The sequence below is a fragment of the Protomyctophum bolini genome (assembly GCF_963924005.1).
Source record: "Protomyctophum bolini genome assembly, chromosome: 13".
Taxonomy (NCBI): Eukaryota; Metazoa; Chordata; class Actinopteri; order Myctophiformes; family Myctophidae; genus Protomyctophum; species Protomyctophum bolini.
This window is the reverse complement of record NC_137874.1, coordinates 33,873,955-33,899,222: the sequence shown is the minus strand read 5'-3', so window position 1 is coordinate 33,899,222 and position 25,268 is coordinate 33,873,955. Positions and strand designations below refer to the sequence as shown.

The 25,268-nt window shown below is 42.1% G+C and overlaps 2 protein-coding genes across 2 annotated transcripts; both read right to left on the bottom strand.

Annotated features, from left to right (window-relative positions):
• Positions 1–355: 355 nt before the first annotated feature.
• vdac1 (voltage-dependent anion channel 1) lies at positions 356–15,676 on the bottom strand. The gene is made up of 9 exons (XM_080780306.1): positions 15,589–15,676; positions 10,882–10,951; positions 9,393–9,442; positions 8,807–8,959; positions 6,371–6,423; positions 5,013–5,240; positions 3,574–3,724; positions 2,785–2,842; positions 356–1,508 (listed from the first exon to the last, which is right to left on the bottom strand). Exons 2-9 carry the CDS (start codon positions 10,946–10,948, stop codon positions 1,417–1,419), a joined length of 852 nt encoding a protein of 283 aa, XP_080636432.1. The 5' UTR covers positions 10,949–10,951; positions 15,589–15,676; the 3' UTR covers positions 356–1,416.
• A 2,629-nt stretch (positions 15,677–18,305) lies between these two features.
• LOC308326792 (translocation protein SEC63 homolog) lies at positions 18,306–20,531 on the bottom strand (the record flags this gene model as incomplete). The annotated part of the gene is made up of 1 exon (XM_080779821.1): positions 18,306–20,531. One exon carries the CDS (start codon positions 20,529–20,531, stop codon positions 18,306–18,308), a length of 2,226 nt encoding a protein of 741 aa, XP_080635947.1.
• Positions 20,532–25,268: the final 4,737 nt, after the last annotated feature.

The window sequence follows — 25,268 nt, the reverse complement described above, 5'->3', positions numbered from 1 at the left end:
TTTATGTAGTTAACTGGTCAGTTAACAGGGAAACCCTGAAGTGTTTTAAATGTTCATTATTTCTGCTGGGGTCTGGGGACCCCTGCATGTCTCCGGACCACACTTTGAGAATGAGTGTGCGGAGAAGTCGGTCATGTTGACCTATCAAACCTCTTCTATTCAATTATGCAATGCCACTAGTAGGTACTGTACATCAGCGGTTTAAAAATGGACAAAGCTACCAATGTGAAGACTATATTTCTTGTCTTTTATTGACCCTATAAACATTTTTGCATTTGATTACCCCAGTACAGGTGGCACTGGTCTAATGTACTATCGTAGTTATCCACAAAGAACAGCACAGCCACAAATAAAATGTTTTCAGATGTTCTTTATTTTAACTCAGGGAGTGACAATATTGCCAAGTACACCAAGTTTCAATCCAATGACCAAAACCGGAAGACTTCCATTTTCTGTCAAATGTATCACGTTTTCTCCTTCATAGCATAATTTATTCAGTAACTTTGAACTTTTCTAGACCAAGAACAATTGACACGGTCAAGAGATTCAAGAGGGTTATCTCTCACTCATACATACTCATGATAGGTCTTCTCAGGTGGGTCAAACTATACCAGACCTACCATCAGTAAAATAATATTTGTTTCAGCTATATGTAACAAAATAAGTGATTTAACACCAAATGCACAGACAAAAAGACAAATGTGACCAAAAACACAGAATGTACACAGTAGTGGAGTTTAGTGTGCCTCTCGTCTTAGCAGTACAAACATCTGCTTACATCAAGGACACCTAAACCATTCCCATTCACATAATATCTTAAGACAAACACATCCCTAACACAGAAAAGCTAGAACAGAATGAAGTAACTCTGGAGTGAAGAAGACAGCGGGGCTGGCCACAGGATGCTGGAATGGAGGTGGAATGACGGGAGCCACACACTGGCGCCACACGGTGGTGAACTACTTAACTGCATGCTTACTGCATCAAGCCGATTGTGGCTTCCCAATCTGACCCATCTCTTTAAGATTTCCCTCCCTTTATTTATTTATATCGGAAAGCAGAGAGGGACATACATTATTAAAGCTTTTCTTTTTTTAAAGGTTGTAGCGAAATGAAAATGAGTGAGACCAACGTGAACTAAACGCTACTTTTCCACCTTTTTTCACTTCTGTTACATTTGTTCTTCTCGAGTAGGCCCCAGCATTTCATCTTAAATTTGTTCTCAAGTGGGCCTCAGTATTTTATGTTCCCTTACAGTGGCTGAATTATTTGACCGACGTTGCCTCGTGTCAACCACAGTACATGTAAAAGGGACACGGAGAGTTGTGAGGGTTAGCTATTTAATAAAGTATTTGGAGCTTCTTTCGATGGGGGTGTGATTGTGTGTGCGGGGCGCCGGAGGAATGCCTCATCTTTCTATAACTGGAACTCAAGGCCGAGGCCAAGCTTGTGACCTCCAGCATTGATGTTCTTCCCGTCCAGGAGAGCAGAGAGGGTCATCTTGACGCCTACAGACACATCGAAGACAAGTCAGCAGAGCTGCACTTTTAACTGAACGCAATTATTTTAACTAATACATTTTTTTATTTCTTTATTCATTATTGTTATCATCCATAAAAATTGCTGGATGAAATTAACAGAAATGACATTATTTCCAGCATTATTTCTATGTCATTGTCCACTAACTACTTTCAACCTATGGTTAAACTTCTTTTGAGAGAAAAAACTAAAACAAAACAAATACAGTAGCCAATCTAAAAGCTCACAAACGTCACATCGTGACACCTCGTAAGCATTTTGATTGGCCATTTTCACGATTTTTAGTATAAAATTATTAACCATATGGCTTGTTTAGGCCATAGTACATTAGGTTTTAAAATTTGTATTGGTACCTCAAGATAATTTCTTCGCACAGTTCAGTAATAGTAGTTTGAATGTAGTTTGTATATTGAAGTTATTTAGTGCAATTGCTTACAAAGCCAAAAAGCAAACAAATGGAATTTTGATCCCGATATGCAATGGCAAAGACACAACAAAAAGCCCTCTCAGAGGGAAAGGAGAAGGGCCTTTCAGACGATGCTGTTCAGAATCCCTCACAGTTTAGCCGAGCTGGCCTACAGTTCACAAGCTGCTTATTGGAGTTCAAATCTTCCATTACTCCAAAGAATCATCCGTCTTATGAAGGGCCAGGATATGACATAACAGTGGATACACAAACTATGAAAGAAGATATCCAGATATAGTATTGTGTTTTTAGACATTAACCCATTCTGTACGGGAACCCATTTTGGTGTTCAGCATCATGTTATGCTTTAGCTATTGAAAAATAGCAGATCTACAAGCTCATAGCGCGCCACCGAGTGGCGCGCTACGAGCTTGTAGGTCTGCTATTTTTGAAAAATCGAAAGAACGACTGACATTTTTAGAATCTGATCTCAGGTCAGAATGGGTTCATCAGACCAGTGTGTGTCCAGTGGAAACCTCGTATGAATCTGATCTCAGGTCAGAATGGGTTAAACAACCACCTCCAGACCCCACCTTCCTTCAGAAAGCATGCTCCCTGTCGCTGTTCACAGTTTCTCACAGTTTAACAGTGCTGGCCTAGCAGTGAACAAGTTGCTCATTGGATGATGCTTTGATGTTCACAATGGAGTAATGAAAGATTTCAACTCCGTCTAATGAAGGGCCAGGATGACATAACCCTTGGAAAGACGGTTTATAGCTGGCTATATATATACATACATATATACATATACATACTGGCTATACTGTATATACACTCACCAGGCTTCAGAGTCTGAGAGTATCCCAGGCCAACAAGGCTGGAGTTGTTCACCTTGGCCTGCGTAGGAAATATAAAACAACGTATCAGTGTTGGAACATTCTCTCCCTATAAGCATTCCGTTTTTGATTGAATAATTTATCAGTCAGAAACAGCACTTGGTATAGTCAGACATTAACTTTCTTTGACTTCTATTAATCCAGACTAGCCTCTCTGATTTCTACCGAGTAGTAGCTTCCACGCCGCTAGGCAACACTTGCTTCGGCGGTGCGACGTGTGAATGAAATGTTTCTCCTCCGTCCACTTCCATCATAAGCACGGTCTTTAGCGGTGTATTTCACGGAATTGAGGCTCAGATTGAGGTAAAGGACGATGTTAGGAGCTCAATTAAACCTCACGGTTACTATATCAGCGCTTCTGACGAAAGCGAAGGGGAGCAGCCGAGGCACGAAAGTGGCTGATTACCACTCCTCAATTACGGGGCATTCAGAAATAAAAGGCCCTGACCTGTGCATTCTTTTGGCAAGCGGCGCTACAGCGCCGGAGTCAATGGTGGCATCAAAAGAGGCTAAAAGGATAACACAATAAAAGTCCTGGGGATTTGTTTTCAATGTGGTCCTATGTATTCAATTCATCAACAGGATTGGTATTGGACAATCGCTTTTGGGGTCGGGTTTAGCGAAGAGTCAAACCATCAAATAAAATGTCATGATGGTGACACAGCCCTACCCTGCCCTACAAGACTTTAAACACGCTTGGTAAAACTCATACAAAGATGGAGGACTACTCACAGAGAAGGCTGCGTCAGCATCGATCTGGTACTTTGCAGCGATACCAAAGCGGGTGTTGCTGTTTCCAGCGGTCCAAGCGAGGTTGACCGCCGTCTCCAGCTTGTCATTCACCTTCTGATAGATAGAGCCACCGAACTCAGTGCCGTCGTTTCTGGAACAGAGACAAGGTGTTCAAAGTTATTACTGCGATCTGGTGAGGGATTTTTTTCTATGGAAAGTATACCAGAGGTGGGCAACAATGTCTTTGTGAGGTTTCAGTCTCTCACAAGGGACCTCCGCTGAACTATTTGAAAAACAGACAATATCTAACAGGCGTTGACACGAAGGGTGTCCCACTTTCCCCTGGCAGGTAAATAAACTTTCGGGCAGGTGGAGTTTGCTTTCAGGTTGCCTGACTGGGCTTGTTTGAGAGGAGACGCAACAGTCTATAAACACAACACGAGATATCTGTCTAAATACTTTTACGTGGGCAGAGCACTCTGTATTCTGGTCTGTGAAATGTAAAATAAAAGCACTGTGGTGTTTTCACTATTGCTACGCTTTTCCAAGTGCTCAAAGCGCTTTACAATGGTTCATTCATTCATACATTGGGAGGTGAAGTGGCGAACAGTCGACGCCAGCGTCCTCACTTCCCACACCAATGGTGGAAAGCTAGCACCGACCGACTCATTGGAGGCAATGTAGGGCTCAGTGTCTTGCCCAAGGACACTTCGACATGTAGACAGGAGGAGCCGGGATTCGAACCGCCGACCCAGGGGTCATTGGACGACCTGCTCTACAGCTTGATGTACAAGTGCACCCCCTGGACATGACGCTAGCATGTCGCAGGGACTTACCCCTAGTCTTTGGTATGACCCGGCCGGGGATTGAACCTCGACCTCCAAGTCTCAGGGCGGACACTCAAACCACAAGGCCTCCAAGATGACTCAAGACTGAGTCATCCAATCACACTCTGGTTTGATGGTTTAAACTTGAAATCCCAACAAACCCCTGTCCTGTATGGCTCTTTGGTCCGCCTGCTTGAAATCATTCATATAAGTTGCTATTTGGCGAACCTCGCATAACATCACAAGCAGGCCATAAGTGTGCCACAATCAGACTACTTTGTACAGTTGTTGCAGCATGTGGTTTGTGGATAGAAACCTGGAGCAGTGTGGGTGAACGGTACCGCAGGGAGAATTGAGGGATTATTGACTGTCAACTCTCGCCAGTTAAACCGGTTTCATTTTGTTTTGCAGGGCCTTTTTAAAGCTTTCTGACGGCAATAAGTTGCTGAGCTGTCGCAATAAAATAACTTACTGCTCGTAGGCGTGCTCTGTGATTTGTCTGCAACTCACTGTGAGTATGCACTATGCAGACATGTAAAATTAGGCTACGGTACTCTCAAAGCCCAACAAAGTAGTTATGAAAAACACATTAAACGTAAAAAATGGTCTTACACATTCGTGTGGAGTTGGAATTCGTCGGTCATGAAGCCAACGGTAAAGTTGCTCTGGGTGACCCTGTTCCTGCCGGCCTCGAAGGTGGTCTGGTAGCCGGCCAGCCAGCCCTCGTAGCCCACTACCGCGTGGCCATGGAGGGTTGTACCGTTGATGTCGTAGTCTACGTCGCAGCCCAGGTTGATGAGCTCCCGCTTGTACGCCGTCTTGATCTTGCCACTTTTCTTGCTGCAGGAAAACGAGAGGAGGATTAGTTTCACAACTAACCCGGGTGAAGGTCTGTCGCAGGTTTGTCTAACCATCATTGGGTCTGGAATGATCGGAGTGGAGCCAGCAGTACCGACTACTGACCATGTTTAAATGGATAGACAGAAGATTCAAAAGGGACTTTTGACACATCACGTACCACAACAACCTAGGAACACTGTAGGAGTGAAATGGTGTGTTCCTACTTGGGCTGTTTTCAGTACGCCAAGACACGTTAAACTGTTTCCTTATAATGGGTTTCTATTGAGGAAAATGGAAATATATACTGTAGTGCTTCGGCAGTTTATTTTATTACTTTTTGGCAGTAGATAAATATTTATGACCACAAAGTTTGGTTCGTGTCAGTGTGATGTTTTGTTGGTGCAAAGACTTTCATTTTCCTTTCAGCAACTAAATATTTAACTTACTAGTGTTGAGAGAAATTGATTTCTATGATTTAATGCTGTATGTATTCTGGAGGGGGCACGATGTGAATATAACTTGTGTAGTACAAATGGCTGATTTAAGCAGTCACACCTGGCCTGAGTCAAACTATAGACACTGAGGCGAGTGTGACAACACACACGGTTTGCATCGCCACATGCAGCCCCCACCGTCACTTAATGGCTTGATACAGTTTCTACATTAGTAAAGAAAATCCGCCAAAAGTTGCATTTCATTCATGTTACGATTTCTGTGTATAGTACCTTGACTCTAACAAAAGCAAGCAGCAAACAAGGGGTCACCCTGGATATGGTATTTATAAATCTGAGAAGGCCTATATTTGCATACATACAGTACAAGGATTTTCTTTTACTTGGTGAGGCCTGGTTTCATAGTGAATGGCAACGAATACCAACTATAGAAACAATATAGGGCCTATGGTTCTAAGGTTCTTTCTAGGTTGGTTCTAAATTTGGTTTGGTTTAAATCGATTTTTCGGTTATTTGCCCAGCCTTAATTAACGGATCTAAAAATGTGATTTAAATGCAAAATCATTTAAATCAATACAGAAAATAATCAAGAAGTTGAAGAACTCTGTAGTTCCTTGGTATAATGTTCCCTGGACTCGTTAAAACGTTAAAACAACAGCGTACAGTGATGAAACTCACCCAGTGTTTGGCGAGAACGACGAATCAAAGGTCAACTTCAGGCCCTTGGCAATCTGTAGAGAAAGCAAGGATAATGTTGTCATTGGTGACATGTAACAGTCTACAGAACACAGACATTTAGTGAAAGAATAAATAAATCCAATTAATTCATTGGATTTTTATTAATGAATTCAATTCATTAAGGAGTTAAAGGTGTGAATTTGGAAGATTCCATGATTCAGTGAGTGAAAAGACAAATGACATGACAAATCATGTGCCACTGCATAGTGGTGTCAAAAATAATCCATTCAATTTTTTGCAGAGGCCTAAATCAGATGGCGGAATGGCATTACCTAACTTCAAACTCTATTACTGGGCGTGTAATTTACGTGCACTCTCATTTTGGCTCCAAGATCAATTGCCTACATGGGCATTTATTGAAGGTCAATGTTGTCCCCCAACATCGTTGTCAGCTTTAATCTTTTCCCCAGTGGCCTCAAGATATACTAAGTTGCCAAAGAACTCCATAGTCTCGCATTCTCTCAAAATTTGGCTCTCAATACGAAGGCATTTCGGTTGGCACCCGGGCTCTGTGCGCGCACCACTGGTCGCTAACCATGCTTTTTTACCGTCCCTCTCTGACTCGTTATTTAAAGTATGGCATAGAAATGGTATTCACTCCTTCAAAGATCTTTATATTGATGGGTTATTTCCGACCTTTGAACAAATACGACGCAAATTCAATTTACCCCAATCACATTTCTTTAGATTTCTACAGATACGACATTTTTTAACACAACACACTGATTCATTTCCAAACATACCTCCCAACTCATCAATGGAATCTATATTTCTACCTGACCCACTGCTCAAAGGAGGTGTTTCTATTATTTATAACTCTCTCTCATGTTTGGATAATAATGCCTCCTTGGAGCATTTAAAAACTGCTTGGGAAAACGACTTAGGAATATCTATCACTGACGAGCAATGGTCTACATCTCAAAAGTTTGTGCACTCTTCTTCAGTATGCGCCAGGCACGGTCTTATACAGTTTAAAATATTACACAGATTACATTTGTCAAAGGAAAAACTCAACAGAATGTATCCAAATGTGAATCCAGCCTGCGACAGATGTGGCCAATCGCCGGCCACTCTAGCTCATATGTTCTGGCATTGCACAAAACTAAGATCTTATTGGCAAAGTATATTTAAATCACTGTCAGACATTGTTGAAAGACCTTTTGACCCGGATCCACTGACAGCAATTATGGGAGTCACAGGGCCCGGGGTCAAATTGTCTACTTTCCAATATAACATGGTAAAATATGTGACTCTACTGGCTCGCAGACTGATACTGTTGAATTGGAAACAAGCACACGTTCCAACTCACACTTCACTGATGAAAGATGTTATGCATTACTTACAATTGGAAAAGATTAAGTTTGAATTGAGAGGGAGTGAAGATAGGTTCTACCAGACATGGCAACCCTTCATCGAATATTTTAATAGGTGCACGCTAACCCCTCCTACACAATAGATAGCACAATAGAAAATTGGAAAGAAAGAAAAGGAACTGAAGGAAAAGGAACTGAGTGTTTTTTCTTTATTTTATTTTTTATTATTTAAAAAAAAGAATGTCTAATTTACTTAATTCAATGTTGGAAGTTTGAGAGCAAGAGTGTCTGTCCTGTTGTCTGTTTTGTTTGTCTGTTCACACTTGTCATTGTTTAACTGTTTTTTGTTTTTTCATGATTATCACACTTATGTCTTTTTATTATACTGTATGTGGAACATTTACATTGCCTGTTATTTTTTTCATTTTTATTTTAACTGAATTACTTAAAACTGTCTAATCTGAAATTGTCGAACAAAAATGCCTAATAAAAACAGTATTAAAAAAAAAAAATAATCCATTCAGCAATGCATCACGATTCGGCCGTGCAGGAATTCAATGCCCCAATGTGACATAATCGATAATCGAAGACTAAATATAATTATAATACTGTATATAATATAATATTAATATAATTCTAAATAAAATGTGTTGTTCAGTGACCGCTTGTATTGACTGATAATTAATTAGCTGAAAGATTTGCCATGTTGTGCAGAAATATAGAAAAGTGTGATGCATTGCAAATTGCAATGCATCGTAGAATCAAATCAAATCTGGCGAATCGTAGTCGAATTGAATTGTGAGGGCAGTGCCAATGCACACCTCTACCATTATACTCGTATTAGTCTGCTATTAGTCTTATGTTGACGAATCCTCTTATGGGGGTGCCTGGCACAAAATCTTTTCAATTTGGGTTCATGACCAAATCCATTAATTAAAATGTGATTATTTTGAGGGGCCCCCAGTTAAAAATACGATTATTTTGGGGGGCCCCCAGTTAAATATGTGATTATCTTGGGGGGGTCAGAGGCTAAAACGGTTTGAGAACCACCGTACTACAGTACCTGGTCTTCTACGGTGATCTCGGTGCTCAGTGTGTTGTCCGTGTTCCACTTCTCTGTGAAGGTCAGGCCGTGTTCGGCCCACTTGTATTTGGTCTCCAGAGATCCGGCCACCTTGCTGGTCTCTGTGTTGGCGGAGCCACCACTGCTGAACTCCTGTGAAGGTGATGGACGGACGCGCACGACACGTTAACGGGAGCAGAAAGAAGTGTGCAAGAATCATGTATTGAAACATCTTTAGGTCTCTGGTTAAAAATATCACTCAATGACACGTTCGATAAATGTTCCTGAATTTTTTTTCACATACATATTTGCAATAACTATGCTGGTCATCAAACAGGGGTCTAGTATGAACCTAATGGAGGGGGTCTGTTAACTCCTGGAGTGTACACACAGAGCTGACCATGGTGTCAAATGGTGGTCCATGGCCTAATTAATAATGCACATCAAACTGGGGGTTGTTGAAATTAATAAAGTAGAATATTACTGATCTAGTGGAGGACAGACTCTCCATGTGGCTACCAGGCTTGATTAAATAGCCCTCCAATTATTTTCTTAATATAATTCTCTGATAATAATGACTACTCACCAGTCCATTCTCAGACTTTGTTTTCAAGTCCAGCTTGATGAGGCCAAAGCCTGGAAAACAAATAAAAAAGGAGTTGTGTTACAAAAACTAGATCTAATCCATGCTATTTGGAAAAGTGATTTCGTATAGAATTATTCCTGCCAGGAAAACAAAGCCCATGCTTTGCAAATACTCACACACGTCGTAAACACATTAAATCAAACCATTGTTTTGTGTCAGAGAAATATTGATTTGTCAGGCTCATTATTGAGATGTGCGTATTGATTTGACGTGGTGGTCCTGTGAGGCATGACCAACAGCTCGGAGGTTCGTAGGACCATTTTGGCATCAAGCCTGCGTTCCATCCATCATAATTACAACTTCCATTCCACCACCAATCAATATATCCATCTCAGCTTCCATTTTTACATACATGCATCCATCCATCCATCCAGCAAGCAGCTTTAACATTGATCCATTCGTCAATTTGGACAGGTCTCCCACCATTTACCCATAAACCCATCCATTACCCTTACCACACACCAACCCCATTCAATTAAGCCCTACATACTTTGTCATGCAATGAATAGTGAGAATAGCTGATCTACATCGGCAATTGCATTGCTGCATGCATATGTACTAGGATTTTTTGGGGGACTCAAAATAAGGCAGTGATTAATAATACCTGAACAAATCTTGTGACGCGTTGTGAGCTTGTAGATCTGCTTTTGCCTAATGTTTTTTGGCTGAATGCTCGTCTATTATCTAAGCCATGTCCAGAATAGGGATGCTAGGAATCAAGCGGCTAAGTCACTGAGTGTGCATTAAAGTGACGTGTGGTTCTCATCATTCTCTGATTCCCAAAGCGGAAGGAACAGCTCAACCTTGGCCTGAGGGACAGCAGAGATGATGTTAGAATAACCATGACTCAGCCTTGTGTTCCTGATACTGTGACAGAGTAGCAGAATATGGGATATTATTTCGCTAGTGCTAAATAAAACCAGCTTATTTTCTGGATTTTTGACACTTTTGTTTGCTTCAGAAAAACCAATGGCTATTTATCACTGCTGTTCGCTTTCACTATCGGAAATAGTGGGTCAACCATATAATCACAATGTACTGTTCGATTCTGGGCGGAGATCTGTCCCTCTCCCTCCCATCTAAAAACTAGTTTAAAAAAAAAGGATGACATATGTCTTGAAACGCTCATGGCCCATTGCACAATCAGGGAAACCCCAAGAGAATCACTAGGTCCCAGGCATAGAATACAGGCACATACTATGCATTTACTAACCCAGCCACGCCTAAGGACTTCCACTCAAAATCAGGTTTTTCTTTTACAAACATGCGACACATGAGGAGTAACCAGTGCTGTTAAAATGGAAGAGTTGATCTGAATCAGAAGTTAAGGGGATTTTAAAATAGTTTGTGTTTATCCCCTACTTCTCTTTATTTACTCTGTTTAGTTCATATTAACATCTTATTTTGAGACTATCATATCAGTTCTCACCATATCCCTTGGCGAAAACATCCTTGGCAGGCTTTCCAAGGTCAACATAGGTCGGAGGTACAGCCATTATCTGCAAATAGAAGAAAGGAGGAAAAGAGAGTTAGGGGTGACTAGTAAGACCATGAGCAGTAAGCAATTTTATCTAAATCATCGACAATCAATCATTTAATCTACTTTGGGCATGTGATTATAGGCAAAAAGCTTAAAAAGAATTGTACAATTTTTTCTAAAATAGTTCAAAATAGACGATCTGTGAGGCTTTGTGAGGTAAGCTTGTAGAGTTGCCATTTGATTTTTTTTGCCTGATATCATTGTGAGGAAGTATATAAAATAGCTCAAGGCTCTATTGCTGATTACTTAGGTTAGAACCCGTCGCAGTGGTGTCCGCTGTCCGGTTAGAAGTTAAACCAGGATGTCTCGAATTCAGCCTTCTCCCTGAAGCCGACCCTCGTTATATATTCTCCGACTATGCTATGTCACGATGACTAAGCCTGTTAGATCTATCCATATATGATTCTACCACATCTATCTGATATCAGCACTAGGTCGGCTCGGGCCAAATATAGGGATTGTCATACTAGACATGTCATAATGTCATATAGCCCAACGTCCTAGTCGGATATCCCCATATATGGGGACTAAATATCCAATGAGCAACTACTCCGATCAAACAACATGACTGGAAGTGAGAGTCTTCGTTACAGCCACCCCAGATTTCACATTGAAATCTATACCGTATCCAGAAGACTCGAACAATTCTCCTTTCTTTCGGATACGTTTTAACAGGCCAGGCCTGATAGTTATCCAGCAACGGAAACCCTTGAAAATCATGGTAATATCTCTCCATTAGTCTGATACGCTGAAGTGCCACTTGATGAGGCTTCCCAAGCCTGTCCTCCAGTGCCGCCATGATATCCGAGAAGGGATGAGCTGAGTTGGTGTATCCTTCAGCTATCAAACAACTGGAGGTGGTCATACAGTCAGTATCCTACATTTGAAGCCTTTTGGTGTGTTTGAAGGGAATGTACCTTCCAATGCTCTCTAGGATGCAGTAACTGTTCACATGGTGGCTACTTTTAGGGAGGTGATCATGTCCTCTCTCGCCAAGGGTACATGCTATTGGTGAACGAAGCCTCTGCTGTCCTCCATCATCTATGGAAGGGTTGATATAGCTCCGATACCCTTGCATCATCATGCTGTCCAGACGATGCTCTCATGATATCTACCAGAGCCTTCTGGCCCTAACGACATATGAAGCTCTAGGTGAAAGCCTTTAATAACACTTTACTTAAGTCAGATAGTTAATCAATATATCTAAAACATAAAAATCACACCCGTGTGAAGTGAGGGGCGCTCTTATCATCGTACATCATCATGCCATAACATGTCGATTTGCTCAGACACACTTGACGTAAATTATCCTTTAAATGTCATCAATGGCATTTAATGTTTGCGTTAGCACAAAAAGCTGATGTGCTCAGACACATATGACATAAATTCATTGTCAATGGCAAATGTGACACGAGGTACCTGCCACACACACACACAGTGCAGTGACTCAACTCAACTCAGCTAAGCTAAATTGAAATAGAACTGAATGTAAAATAATCTTTTCCCCACCATCATATCTTAGATCATGCTTTCCTTCCTACTTTTTAAGCTTAATCTATACTATTTCCATGGCCTCTAGGGAGTGTGCATACATAAGTTGTATACAGATCGATGCAGTTATAGCTAAAAACAGGAATTGGCCTGTTATAGCGCCACCGTGAGGCTGATTTGGGGGGGAAATTTGTGGCATGTCGTCCTCGGCCTAGTGGAAATGTGTGTGTATAATTTCACTGCGTTTGTGATTTGTGGCATTTTTTCTAAACTGACCAATCGTGTGAGCTTTGGAAGCCAATCTTAGCCAATCAGGATGGAAAATGGGAAATGGTGCCGCTCCGTGTTGATCACATGACTATGGAGATAGTGTATATCAAATTGTGCGATGTATGAATAAAATGTGTACGAGTAATCTACAGAAATGTGTTTTGCCTAAATCGGCCTCATGGTGGCGCTATAACAGGCCGTTGAGGAATATTTGGGGCAGAGGTTCGTCGTTGGCCTCCAGGGAGTGTGTGTGTAAAGTTTGGCATGGATCGGGCCAACGGTGCCGGAGATTAGCTGATAACGGATGGAAGGACGGACGGACACACACACGGACGGATTGCAAAACATACTCTCCCCCATGCCTTCGGCCTGGTGGAGACAAAAACTAGAAGTTACTACTGCGTTATGTGCCCTTGCATTTACATGGTTTCCTGCGTACATTGTGCAAGGACATGCCTATTTCATCACAAGGGACCCATTCTAATCGGATATCAAATCATTTTCAATAGTACAGAAAGTCAGAAACATATCAGGGATTGTGTCGTAAAGTCAGCCTATTGTCCACGGACATGCACCCACTGATAACAGATAGGGCTGGAATTGTAACTACTTTACCAGCTAAACTAATCTTTGGTTGTATTATTGTATATCAGGCTTACTCAAACCACACAGATTGATTCAGGGTCACTGGGCTGCCATGATCACCCATATGCTCTACTTACTACATGGATCTTCAACAAGGGGTCTGGTGTGACCGCAGGGGGGGGCGCAAAAACTTTGAGTGATAGGAAATAACTAAAATAATAATCATAGTTACATTAACCACTCTTGAACCGTAGCATCCCTATTCTGGGAGGGACCATTTGCCGAAAATAGCAGATCTACAAGCTCAATGCATGGTCTGCCAAAGTGCTGGAGTTTGGAAACGGAAACGCTCGTCGTAAGTCACTGAACGGCCCTGCATGCCATCTGTTTCGAATGTGCACATAATGCAGGAGGCAGCAGCGCGACCCCTTAATAAAAACGAGCGTTTCCAAACTCCCAACACTTGCACAGAATTTCTTGACAGGAAGTAGCTCATAACATGTCTACAGGGGATTTTTATGAAAAACAAGCTCGGCAGATTGAAAGAGGATAATTCAAGGTTGGACTACAGCTGCAATGTTGGTGAGTTTAACGTTTAACAAGCAGATCGCAAACGCCCCCGCCAACTTAAACATGTTCGCCCAACAAGCTGAGCCAGTGCTGGTAGAGAGTCTGGAGACCGTAATGATTTCAACACACTCAGAAGTTGCTTTTGTTGCGTGGTTCTGACTGAACATAATGGCTGTCTGACCCTGACAAAATGGAATGTATAGGCAGGGGTCCTCCTGTCCCTCCAGAGACCAATGGGCTTCAAGTTCTCCCAAGGATCTTACTTGAGACAGGAAATGACGAGTGCACACACACACACACACACACACACACACACACACGCTAAGCCATTCACCCCATGTGTCATTCTCCCAGCCTTACACAAACACATGGTATGCTTGTGCATACACGTACACACACACACACACACACACACACACACACACACACACACACACACACACACACACACACACACACACACTAATGATCAGCCAGGACCTCCCTCTGACAATGACTTTGGTTTCTGTACATTTGCCACAGGCAGGAGGACGGTTTAGCAGCACAAGTCTGGAGTTTATCATTTATAAAGGCCTCTGCTACCCTTCAAAACACCAGCATCCAATACAACACTGTCATTGTGGAGGGTAATTTATTGGACAAAACAAGAGTCTAGTGTGGTTGAAACTTGAAAGTCAGACAACAGAACATTATGCTTGTCCTCTTACTAAAGAGATGGATCAGTACACACGCACGCACAGGGCTGCAAATCATTAACCTATTATTGTATTTAGATGGAGATGCACAAGCTATGTAACCTCGCCTCACCAGGCTTTCCACCACCTCGGAGGAAAACAAGCTATGACTTTCCCTTTGCATACAAACCTGTGATCTCTCCAATAACCTTCACTGATAGTATGCACCAGTCTATGCAGTATATAGGCTACAAAAGGCCAATAACTAACTGCCTGGTAGCTTTCAAGTTTTGGGAGGGGGATGTCGTGATAAAATAAGGCTGTTTTTATCCCAATGTCATCAAGCCTCTGGCAGACAGTGCTGCCCAAGGGGGGTTGCCCTTCCAGGGTGTTTTAACTGGTAGCAAAAGAAGGTGTGACGTTAAAAAATAAATAAGAGGGGCAGTTTAGTTTGCTACAAACTGCCCTTTAGCTTAGCCAACAGATTAACCTTAGCCTCCTCCTGTCACACGCCGACAGGCTGTCCGCGTGTGACACACATCGGGATAGAGGTTGAACATTATGGACATACCTCTGTTTTAAGCTCACAGAATAACTGCTGAGCACACCACCGCAGAGGAGAGGTGGTGTGAGTGTGCTCAGCAATAAATTACTCTGTTGGCTTTAAACGGTTACATTATCGTTAATACAGCAGCCCAAGTCCAAGTGACCGTTTTAAAACTGACAGTTAAAAAAATGATAGTTAAAAAAAAGACAGCAGCTCCAAATGACAGTTAAAACAGCCCAGGCAAGTGAGTTGACCGTTACTAGCTAGCTAGCTAACTTAGCTACAGGCCTTGGCTGGAGCATCCCTCCCCTCCTTCCACTGTCCCCTGACTGCTGAAGTCTCAATCAGCGGATCATCCACACTGGCTGAGAAGGTCACGGTGTACCGGAGGCAGCTGCTGCTGCAACGCCATGGTGAAAAGACAGGTTTTAAAATGTCCGTTTTTATTAAAACATTTACCTTTCTGTCAGTGTGGCTTCCAGTCCTGCCCGTAGATGGATTCCTGTCTCTGTCAGACAGCAGCGGCTGCACAAAAGGGAGGAGTGGAGAGAGAGAAAGGAGGAGGTGCGCCGCCGGTGCAGCAGCGGGCCGTCACTGCAGCGTCACACGCTAGAAGTCACGACGCAAAAAAGCGTGATATCCCAAGTTCATGGTGCGTTCACTCTTTCACACAGACACCACACGGGGAGATGAAACGATGCAAAGACGCGTTGTTGTGAATTGATTTGGAGCACCTACGTGCATCATTCCGTCTTTGCAACGTTATGTCGCTGGCTTCCATTGACAATGAATGGTAGACTGTATCGTATCGTCTCATCTACCCGTGTGAACGCAACAAAGTGGAGGGCAGACCAGTGTGGGCAGCAACCAGATCTATGAAAATAAGTGACTATAGCAGCCACAAGAGCAACGGCATTCGGCCATTTAAAATTAATAATAATATTAATAATAATAATAATAATAATAGCTGCAAGCAGCTATACAATTTAGCAGACACTCTTGACTTGAGCATGGCATACATCACATATATAAAAAGCAGTTATCATGAATCATGTATAAACTAAGAATGTAACAGTGGAGTATCTATGTCAACTATACACTATATTATACAATATACATGTGTAGGCCTACTATAAAGTGCTATGACTACATAAAATGCAATTCTAGTGCTGTCTACGTAACGAGTTGTAAGTCTGTCTAAAAAATCTAAGTCTACATAAAGTGCTATCTAAGGGGCTAGGCTAGGGCAAGTGCTACGGGCCATGGTGGAGTCTGAAGAGGTGAGTCTATAAGACAGGGCCAAGCCCAAAAAGAAAAAAATTAGCTATACAATTACAAACATTGATGACTGAAATTATTTGACAATTGTGTGACTGCGAAGTGAGGGGCACTCTTATCATCATACATCATCACATTCTGTGTTCATCAATCAAATCATCACAAATGGGCTTCCCCATGTGGGTTTTAATTAGATCTACCCAGGCCATAGGACAGCCCGAACCTGCTCATTTCTGTGTGGTTGACATGGCATACGGTAGGTAGACTGGAGATGACATCAGTTTGTTTGGTTACGCCGATTGGCTGAATGGGCTACTTCGTCAACGCTGGTCCCGTGACCAGAGTCAGACTCCATTCGCATGTATGGACATGCAATTTCTGTGACGTGGCCAGAAGTTTGTGGAAAACGACAGCACAGAACTGCCAAAACTGCTAAAAATCTGTACGGAATCCGTATACGGAAACAATAAAGGGTCTACGCCCTTCAGGCTTGATCCCTAATAATAATAAACTTTATTGCGTAAAGAAAGATACAGTTGAGTAAATCTTGCAGTATATAATGGTACAGAACAAATGTATTGTATTTGTTGCATCTCTTGTCGCATCAGGGCTGCACAGATTAGTTGTGGCAGTAAGCACTGGCAGCCATGGACTGTGTCTGCTTACACAACTAATCTTCTCCTCTATGGCCCATAGTTGACCTCTAGTTGACAGGCCTGATGTACTAAACCACACATCTGACAAGTCATTGTTTCAGTAAGGTTGCCACAGTACCACAGTAGTTATAAATTAGGGCTATAGTATAGGATCTTATATCCACAAAAGTTTGATTCGTTATTCCACCACAATACATTGCATAGCGACACATTGTGAACTTGTACATCAGCTATTTTCAAATGGCCGAAATATATAGGACTGAAGTGGTTAATGTATGTTTTGTTATAATAATCACAATCTACAAACTTAGTAACTAAAGTTTTCAAATAATTGTAGTGTAGTAAAAGTGGAGGGGAAGTAAAAGTACTGGGATTTGGAAATACTCAAGTAAAATACTTGTGAAAAAGTACTCCCCTTTCCACCCCTACATTAGCATAAAGTTAACTAGAGTATAAAGTACAATATTCTGTGGACATTCATTGTGAGTAGAGGAGTGAGCAGCCAGAAGGCCATACTGGGGCTACATACTAGACAATAAATGATGCTGAATTATGTTGACATATTGACATATTGTATTGTAAAAGGCCATTTATATCTTGCCAGTTGCATGATAGGTAACTGATGAAACACATTGATTGATGCCATGTGGCCGACTGTTTCACAAATCACAATTATAAACGTTACATTTAAAGACAACAACTACTAAATATCAAGTAGTACAGTACAGTAATATACTTTGAGTATACAGTTGTTGTTGTTGTTGCATTTTCCGACATGACAGGCTAGATTTAAATGATTGTCCACAGGATACAGTATGTTGCTTAGAGGTTTTGTTTGTTTGTTTGTTTGGAGATTTGGAGAAGCATGATGTATTATGGGTTTTCAAATCTGTTACTATAAATAGAATATCTTAGTTTTATATTGTCTGAAATGAAGGTAAAAAAAAGTTTACAATTAAATTACAATTACAATTAAAGAACATGTCTAATTGGTTTAAAAAACATGGCAAGCATAGATTTGTCGTTTCTACCAAAGAGGAGCACAAGAAAAACATATTAAATATTAGAATTGTATTTGGAGGCTTTCATTTGTTTCTTTTTCACAAGTGAACAGAAATGTGGTTACACCTAGTCTCATACATGTGGAGTCACAGTCCATGTCATTATAAGGGGGAGAGTACAGTGTAGTATGGAGCTTTGGTTAACTTAAACTGAGGGTGGTGTGTGTGTGCGTGCATGCGTTCAGTCGTTGTCCTCGTACTCGTCTTTGTTGCTCTCCCCGTCGCTGTCCTCCAGGTCTTCACCCTCTTCGTCCGTCTCTGGAATGTCCCACTGGGGTTCGTTGTCTGGCATGGCCTTGGCCTCGTGGACCTCCATCTTCAGTGGTTTGATTTGGTCCAGTCCCATGTAGGAGTCGGAGCGCAGGATGACAGAATACTGGTAGTTGCCTTTTTTGGATGGGGCTTGGAACTGCAGCTCCACCTCCTCTGTGTCCTTGAGTGAGCAGACATGGTGGGGTATGGAGACCAGGGTTTTCTCCTGGCGGTCGGCTATGTACAGCCACCACCACTCCTGCTTCTGCTCTGGGAAGTACAGGCTGTAGACTGGGTGGGTGACCTTGGACTTGGTGTCCAGCAGAGCGCGATTCCGCCTCTGGATGCTCTGCTGCAAAGCCTCCCACTCCTCTCCTTCGTCGCCTGCCATCTTGTCCACTTCGGTGTCTCTCTGTTTGGTGCTCTCCTCGTCCCTCTCACTGATAGAGTCTTTGTTGGCCTCTACCTCGTCTGATTCACTGTCCTTGTCTGAAGCCTCCTCATTGTCCTCCTTCATCACCACCTGATTTCCTGCCACGTTGCCATTGGCGTGCTTGGCCTTAGAGGCCGGTGTGGGAGTGCTCTTCTTCATGGGCTGTTTCTTCCTTTTGGACTTGGTCTTTCTGTCCTTCTGCCACAGTTTAGTTTTGTTCTTGTTCAAGTCTGCCTGCCCATCGTCTATGTCGACGACCTCTTCTCCTGGGCAAAGCTTTGCTTCCTGGTCTTTCTCAAACATATCTGCCATATTTTTCCGGGTCAAGGTGACAGTGACTGTGGCAATAGAGCCAGCTGTGATGTTATTGCTGTCTTCATCGTCAAGGACCTGCAGCTTGGTTTCCATGGTGAGATGCGGGAAGCTCCCAAGGACGGCCATGACCTCGTCGTATTCCTCGTCTTGCAGGAAGCGCAGCATGCTGCGTCTGTTGGCATGTCTCAGACCCCCCAGGTCCTGCAGCGTCTGCACCTTATGCTTCCTGGAGACGAAGAAGCGGAGGTGCTCCTCCTCAATGTGGGGCAGCTGGAGCAGAGGTGACTTGGTCTCTTGCAGGCCCTGGACTATCATCTGAGACAGCTTCATGGTATTCTCTATGGACACCAGCCAGTGTGCTTTGACACCAAGGCGACAGGCCATGGCAGTGAGTCGAGAGCCTGCAGTGACCATCTCCTGGAGGAGCGCTGGGCTCTTCCTCAACACAAAGCTTTGGTCTTCGTCTAGGTTCTCAGACACCTTCATATGTGCCAGGTGGGCCAGTACCAGGGCCCTGGCCTTTAGACTGTACGGGCAATGGAATGGAGGCTCCTTCTTCTTAATATCAATGTTCCCCAGCTTACGGATCAACTCTGGCACTTCAGTGTTGTCTGTTGGCCTTATGGTGGCTTCTGAATGGTTGGGGTCAAACTCACAGGCTGCCGTCAGCACCATGGCTAGCCGCTTCATGTTCATGCTGGGTGTCTTGTTCATGAAGTGCAAGAAGAGCTGGGTGGTGTTGATCAGGATTTCTCCATTGTAGCCAGTTGAGCGGTACCACCATTGTCCCACAATAACAGGAATGATGACCATGAATGCTAGTCCATATACCAGCAGCACCAGCATACTGTTGTTCTTGTCCACGATCCAAGCGGGCAGGGCAATGCCAAAACGGATCTCTCCTGGACCGTCTGGATTGCCAAAGCGCTCCCAGTTCTGTCTCGACTCTGCGTTAGTCAGTGCGGCGTAGGCCGTGGCAATCACTATGAAGGTGGCCTCATCACCACCTTTATCAGGGTGGTGCGACAGGGAGAGCACGTGGTACGCCCTCTTAATCTCTGACAGCGATGAACCCTGTTTCAGGTTGAGGATTTCATACGGATTATATGGCTGGTGGTGCTCTCTGTCTAGTGTGGACACCTTGTAGCATAGCAGCAAAAACACAAACCAGCCAAATAGCAAGGCTGCTTTCTTTAGTGTGGGAACGATGCTCTGCTGCGACTTCAGCCTGAGTCGGTACCACAGACACCTGCCGTGGACCCCAGCCAGGCTCTTCAGGTGTTCGGCGGTCTGATCTCGGGGCCAGAGGTAATACGTGGCTGGGACCACGATCAGGCCAACAAGGGAGGCTAGGAAATAGTAATATGTATTGCCACTGTCATCGTACTGGAACTGTTGTCCTGTCATTCCGTAACAGCGATCAGGGTCCCCTTCTCCGCCACTGTGCTATGCCTACAGAAACCCAATGTGTTTATATGACTGGACAGACAGTCTGTGTAGACTGGTGATGATATCATTATCGCTTGTGATGTCAAGGATGACATCACAAGTGATGCTGACATGAAACCACACTATGTGAAATGGCTGCCATTAAACAGGCCCTGTATGTCTCCACCAGGCTAAAGGCAGAGGGCAGATTCTGGTTTGGTCCTTGTCTTTATTACTAAAACCCATTACACCAATCAAGATTTCTTGCTGACAGCAGGCCAATGAACTAAATCCCTCAATATGTATCTCAGACCTACCATCCACAACGTGCTATGAACTTGTATATCTGCTACTTTGGAATAGCAGATATATCAGACCCCACTTTGAGAACCAATTACATGGTTCTTGTAATTGAAAATAAGTGCCACATCTCACAGACATCTCATAGACTGGCCACCCTTTCTGGCAAAGATATGCACCCCACTGAGTTTAGTTTCTTGACAAGAAGCCATCCTGTTATAGATTCCCCTGCAGCTTTAAGATTGACTTCAGTTCATGAGGTGATATTATGTCCATGGTTATGTAAATGTTTGTGCATGCAGGGTCTTCACAGAAATACAGGGATGTTGTGCATGGAATATGGCCAAACCCTCAACCTCCTACTGTATGGTTTCACTGACAACAACCTGCTCAAAATGAGGCACTTACTTCTGTCACATATATACATACCCTAGGCTATTTCAGGCAAATAAAAATAATCTTCATTTATAATAATAATAATTATTAGCATAATTAATTTATAAATGTATTTATCCGAGGCAGGTCCTGACCTATATGTCTGTTAGCTAATCACATGTTATTTGCACAGTGTTTGTTCATTTGTTTACAATATAGATAAGCCTACATACATTTGTTGCGAACATTTTCAAGTTGCCTTGTCCCCTCCCTCATTTGCCCTGTCAAAACCAGTTTTTTTTAATTGCGGCTCAGTGCGTAATTTGTGTATTGAATAGATTTGCAGCTACAGACTATTTGCACAATTGTCTCAAGAAACGATGAATGCTTTAGCCATGTTGACTGGCTGATGATAACGTTTTGTGACACAGGCATCAATCTAAGAGATGTTTAGAGCTGTTTCAGACACTAGGTGTCAGTGTTGTTAGGGATGGGGGATCTGGAAGTCACAATCGGTCTCCCAGTCGCAGTTATATTATGGAATATGGAGCACACTATTATCCCTCTAAGTTGATACAACTTTAATTTTGAGCTATGGAGCATTTTAAAATATGTTAAATATATTTTATTTATTATTACAACTAGTGATGAATAGTCGACTATATAGCCTATACATTAAAGCCTAATTGATGTATTTATTTTATGTGGTTCCTCAGTTTCTCATTGACAAAATGCATTCCTTGAGTTCCCGCTTCGCAGCTTTACACATTTAATGGTCTAATTTAGGCCTAAGCTATTGTAAAATGTACAGAAATTCCACATTATTTTTTAAATATATTGTTCAACATTTCTATTGTAGATTTCCTGCTGAAAACTTACAAAATAAACACATTTGTTTTCACATTATAATGAAGGTATAGGCTACTGAATAAACTAAACTATACCCTAACTAAGCTAAATTATATTTTGCACATTATAAATAGTAAGCACTCTAGCATATCCTACTACACATTTTATGAAAAGCAACCTCATAAAGTTGTGTTTCTAAAAGGAGATAACAGAAAACAACCCTATATTGCAATTGAACCTGTGCCTGTGCACATACTGTATGACTGCTATAATAGTTTGTGTCTTCATATGACAAATAAATCTGACTCTATATAAGCTGAACTGTTTGCACTTTTAACAGCTTTCTGCCTGCCTGCCTGCGCAAATGGACAGGTTAAATGCCCTTAGCCTGTTCTTTCCATCTATGTCTTCTATTTTGTCCCCCTCAAACATATTTTTTGTCATTATAGGATAAAATATAGGCTAATAGGCCCATATTAGGCCCCTATTATGGGGATAGCCTCTAATTCTTTGATGGATTTAATGTTTATCAAGGACAACTGAAACCAACCACACTGGAGAGAGTAATGAACTATTTTAATAGGTGCAATTAAATTGATTTAAACATAGATTACAATTATAAAACAGATCACTGCATGGGCTGTACTGAGAAGAACAGATATGGCTACGCCGTTCTTCACCAATATCCGCAGCTTGATGTCATTAAAACATATTCAATTTCCTGATGAGCGGTGGGAAGTTTCCATCTCCATCTTTTATGGGGCTTGCATCATCGTATATCTCCAATAACATTTCATCAACAACATGGTAACATCTTTGTCGCCTGGCGGTCGCCTCCCGACGCAGCCAAATTTCATTTTTTAGGTTATCCTCAAGTCATATCTTGGATGGTGTCCTTTCATCCCGGCGCTTCAAAGCCAACCCTATATACGCTCACATCAAACAGCCGTCACCCAAACTGCCAATCACGACCCCCTTCCCGAAGACGACAAACATAACAGAAAATGTTAATCAACCCGGAGCCCGCATCTACAGAGTAAATAAAATAAATTGTAAACAGATGCCATAATTTACAACATGTGGGTAAATAAAGCACTATGTCATCTTTCTTTCTTTTCTTTGCTTTTTTATATTTATTTTGCGGTTCAATCAGGGTCCAACGCCATGCATCCATCCATCCATCCATCCATCCATGCATCCATTCCATCCATCCATCCATCCATCCATCCATGCATCCATTCCATCCATCCATCCATCCATCCATGCATCCATCCATCCATCCATCCCAAAATCTTCTGAGGAGTCAATGACTTCACTCCATGCTGCCACTTTTTCCAGCATGGACTGGAGTGGAAGTTGGGTTAATATGGGGATATAAATCATATTGCTCATGTTCCCTTATTCAAACAGCCCGAGACCAAAGACATTTTTACCTTCAAGCTCTGTAGAACCATGCAGCTAAAAGCTGAGTATGGTAAAAAAATAAAAAATAAAAAAGGAGCGTTTTAAAAGATGTAGCCTATAGGCCTATAGGTTCGGAAGTTTCCACTCCCTCAAATTTGGCAGGATTTATGTGATTACATGGTGTGGCAATGGGAATGACAGATCGGAAAGGTTGAATGAAATCACTCTGGAGTCATCCATCCAAGAGTATCAAACTGAAAACCATTAGTGAAGGGCAATTCAGTTCATGTGCGGTGTGCGGTGAACTTTGTTCAAACGATATGCATACAGGTTAGAAGCCTGTGTTGAGCACAGTTTGCAGTATGAATACTTACTGCATGCCTTGTCTTTATGGCTGGTTGAGCAATATGGACAAAAGTCTAAATCAAACAATTATGTTGTTCATAGTAAAAATATTTATTCATCAGTAACGTCTAACAAAGTGGTATAAAGGAAAGTATTATAGAACACCTATAGAACAGTCAGGTAAGTTCAGAAAATGACATCTCTTTACTGTAATGCAGCCTTTAAAAACCAGGAAAAGACAACACTTGTGTCATATGATGATAGTACAATATCCAAAATCACAGATAATAGTCTTTTATCGATATATCATCAGACTATTATCATCTTTGTTCTTCATCATTGCTCAGCCTTACCTCTATGAAAATAGACCAAATATGGAAATATAACCCAAGGTGTGACACAATGTTGAAACACAATTCTGAGGATTCAATTTAAACATTTCTGTTATCATTCTGCAATATAGGCCCCAGCCTCAAAATTATATCAATATCATGATATGAAGCTATAGATATCATCTGGGACTTTGGACATTGTAATATTGTGATATGGAATAATGTCTCCTTTACAGTAAGAGTAAGGTGATGTAATTTTCTGAACATATACCTGACTGTTTTAGCTGTTCTTCTGTCATGGCAGATGATGATGATGGTTTTATCATCACCACCAGCTTGTATTTTGTAAAAGCACGACTCGTCTTCCCCACTATAGCATCCCAATATCAATATAATGATATGATATTTGTTTTTCTCCAACCCCCTTCAGGGAAATAAAAACGTCTGTGTTTCCGAGGCTAGGCCAAAAGAGAACCATGGGTGTTGTAGTTTTAAATGGAATGGGCTCTTCCCTTTCATTTATGTGCAGAATAATTGTCAAGACGCAAGCTCCTAGGAAACAAGTAAATAAATAAAAATGAATCAGGCTTTTGTTTTTTGTTTTCACATTTCAAATGGCCATGCAGAAGAATGAATGACCATGTCAAATGTTTGTTTGCGCTTGGCCTTTTGTGTCTCGGGGCATCAAAGCACGAGACGAGATTGTAGGAAAAGCAAAGCCCATGGGCCCTTTTTGTCTGAACTTTGATAAATTAGATGGAGGCATGAGAAAATGTCAAGTTTTGACTGTGGTCATAAGAACTGCTGTCTTCTCACATATACACACTGTCGACAGGCAGTGACTCAATCAGCGTGTCTGCCAGTGTGTGTTTGTGTGTGTTTGTGTGTGTTTGTGCGTGTTTGTGTGCGTGCGTGCGTGCTATTCTGTACATAGAGAATGGGTTTGTATTTGTGCACATGGGTGATGGGTGGTAGTAGCAAGAGACAAAGCCAGAGCACGAGTAATTGTCATGTAGCACGCTGTACAAGCATGAATCTGAGATCGTTATCTCACATAGATATACTGTATATGTACAATGGCGTCCAAGGAAATGCAGCATAAACCCAGTCA

What these genes read in the sequence shown, in the direction of transcription:
- vdac1 (XM_080780306.1), bottom strand. Translation starts at nt 10,948, where the DNA reads ATGGCTGTACCTCCGACCTATGTTGACCTTGGAAAGCCTGCCAAGGAT. An exon ending in CAAAGTCTGAGAATGGACTG is followed by an intron (nt 8,960 to 9,392) that starts GTGAGTAGTCAT and finishes TCACCTTCACAG; the next exon opens with GAGTTCAGCAGTGGTGGCTC. An exon ending in TTCCAACTCCACACGAATGT is followed by an intron (nt 3,725 to 5,012) that starts GTAAGACCATTT and finishes TCTCTGTTCCAG; the next exon opens with AAACGACGGCACTGAGTTCG.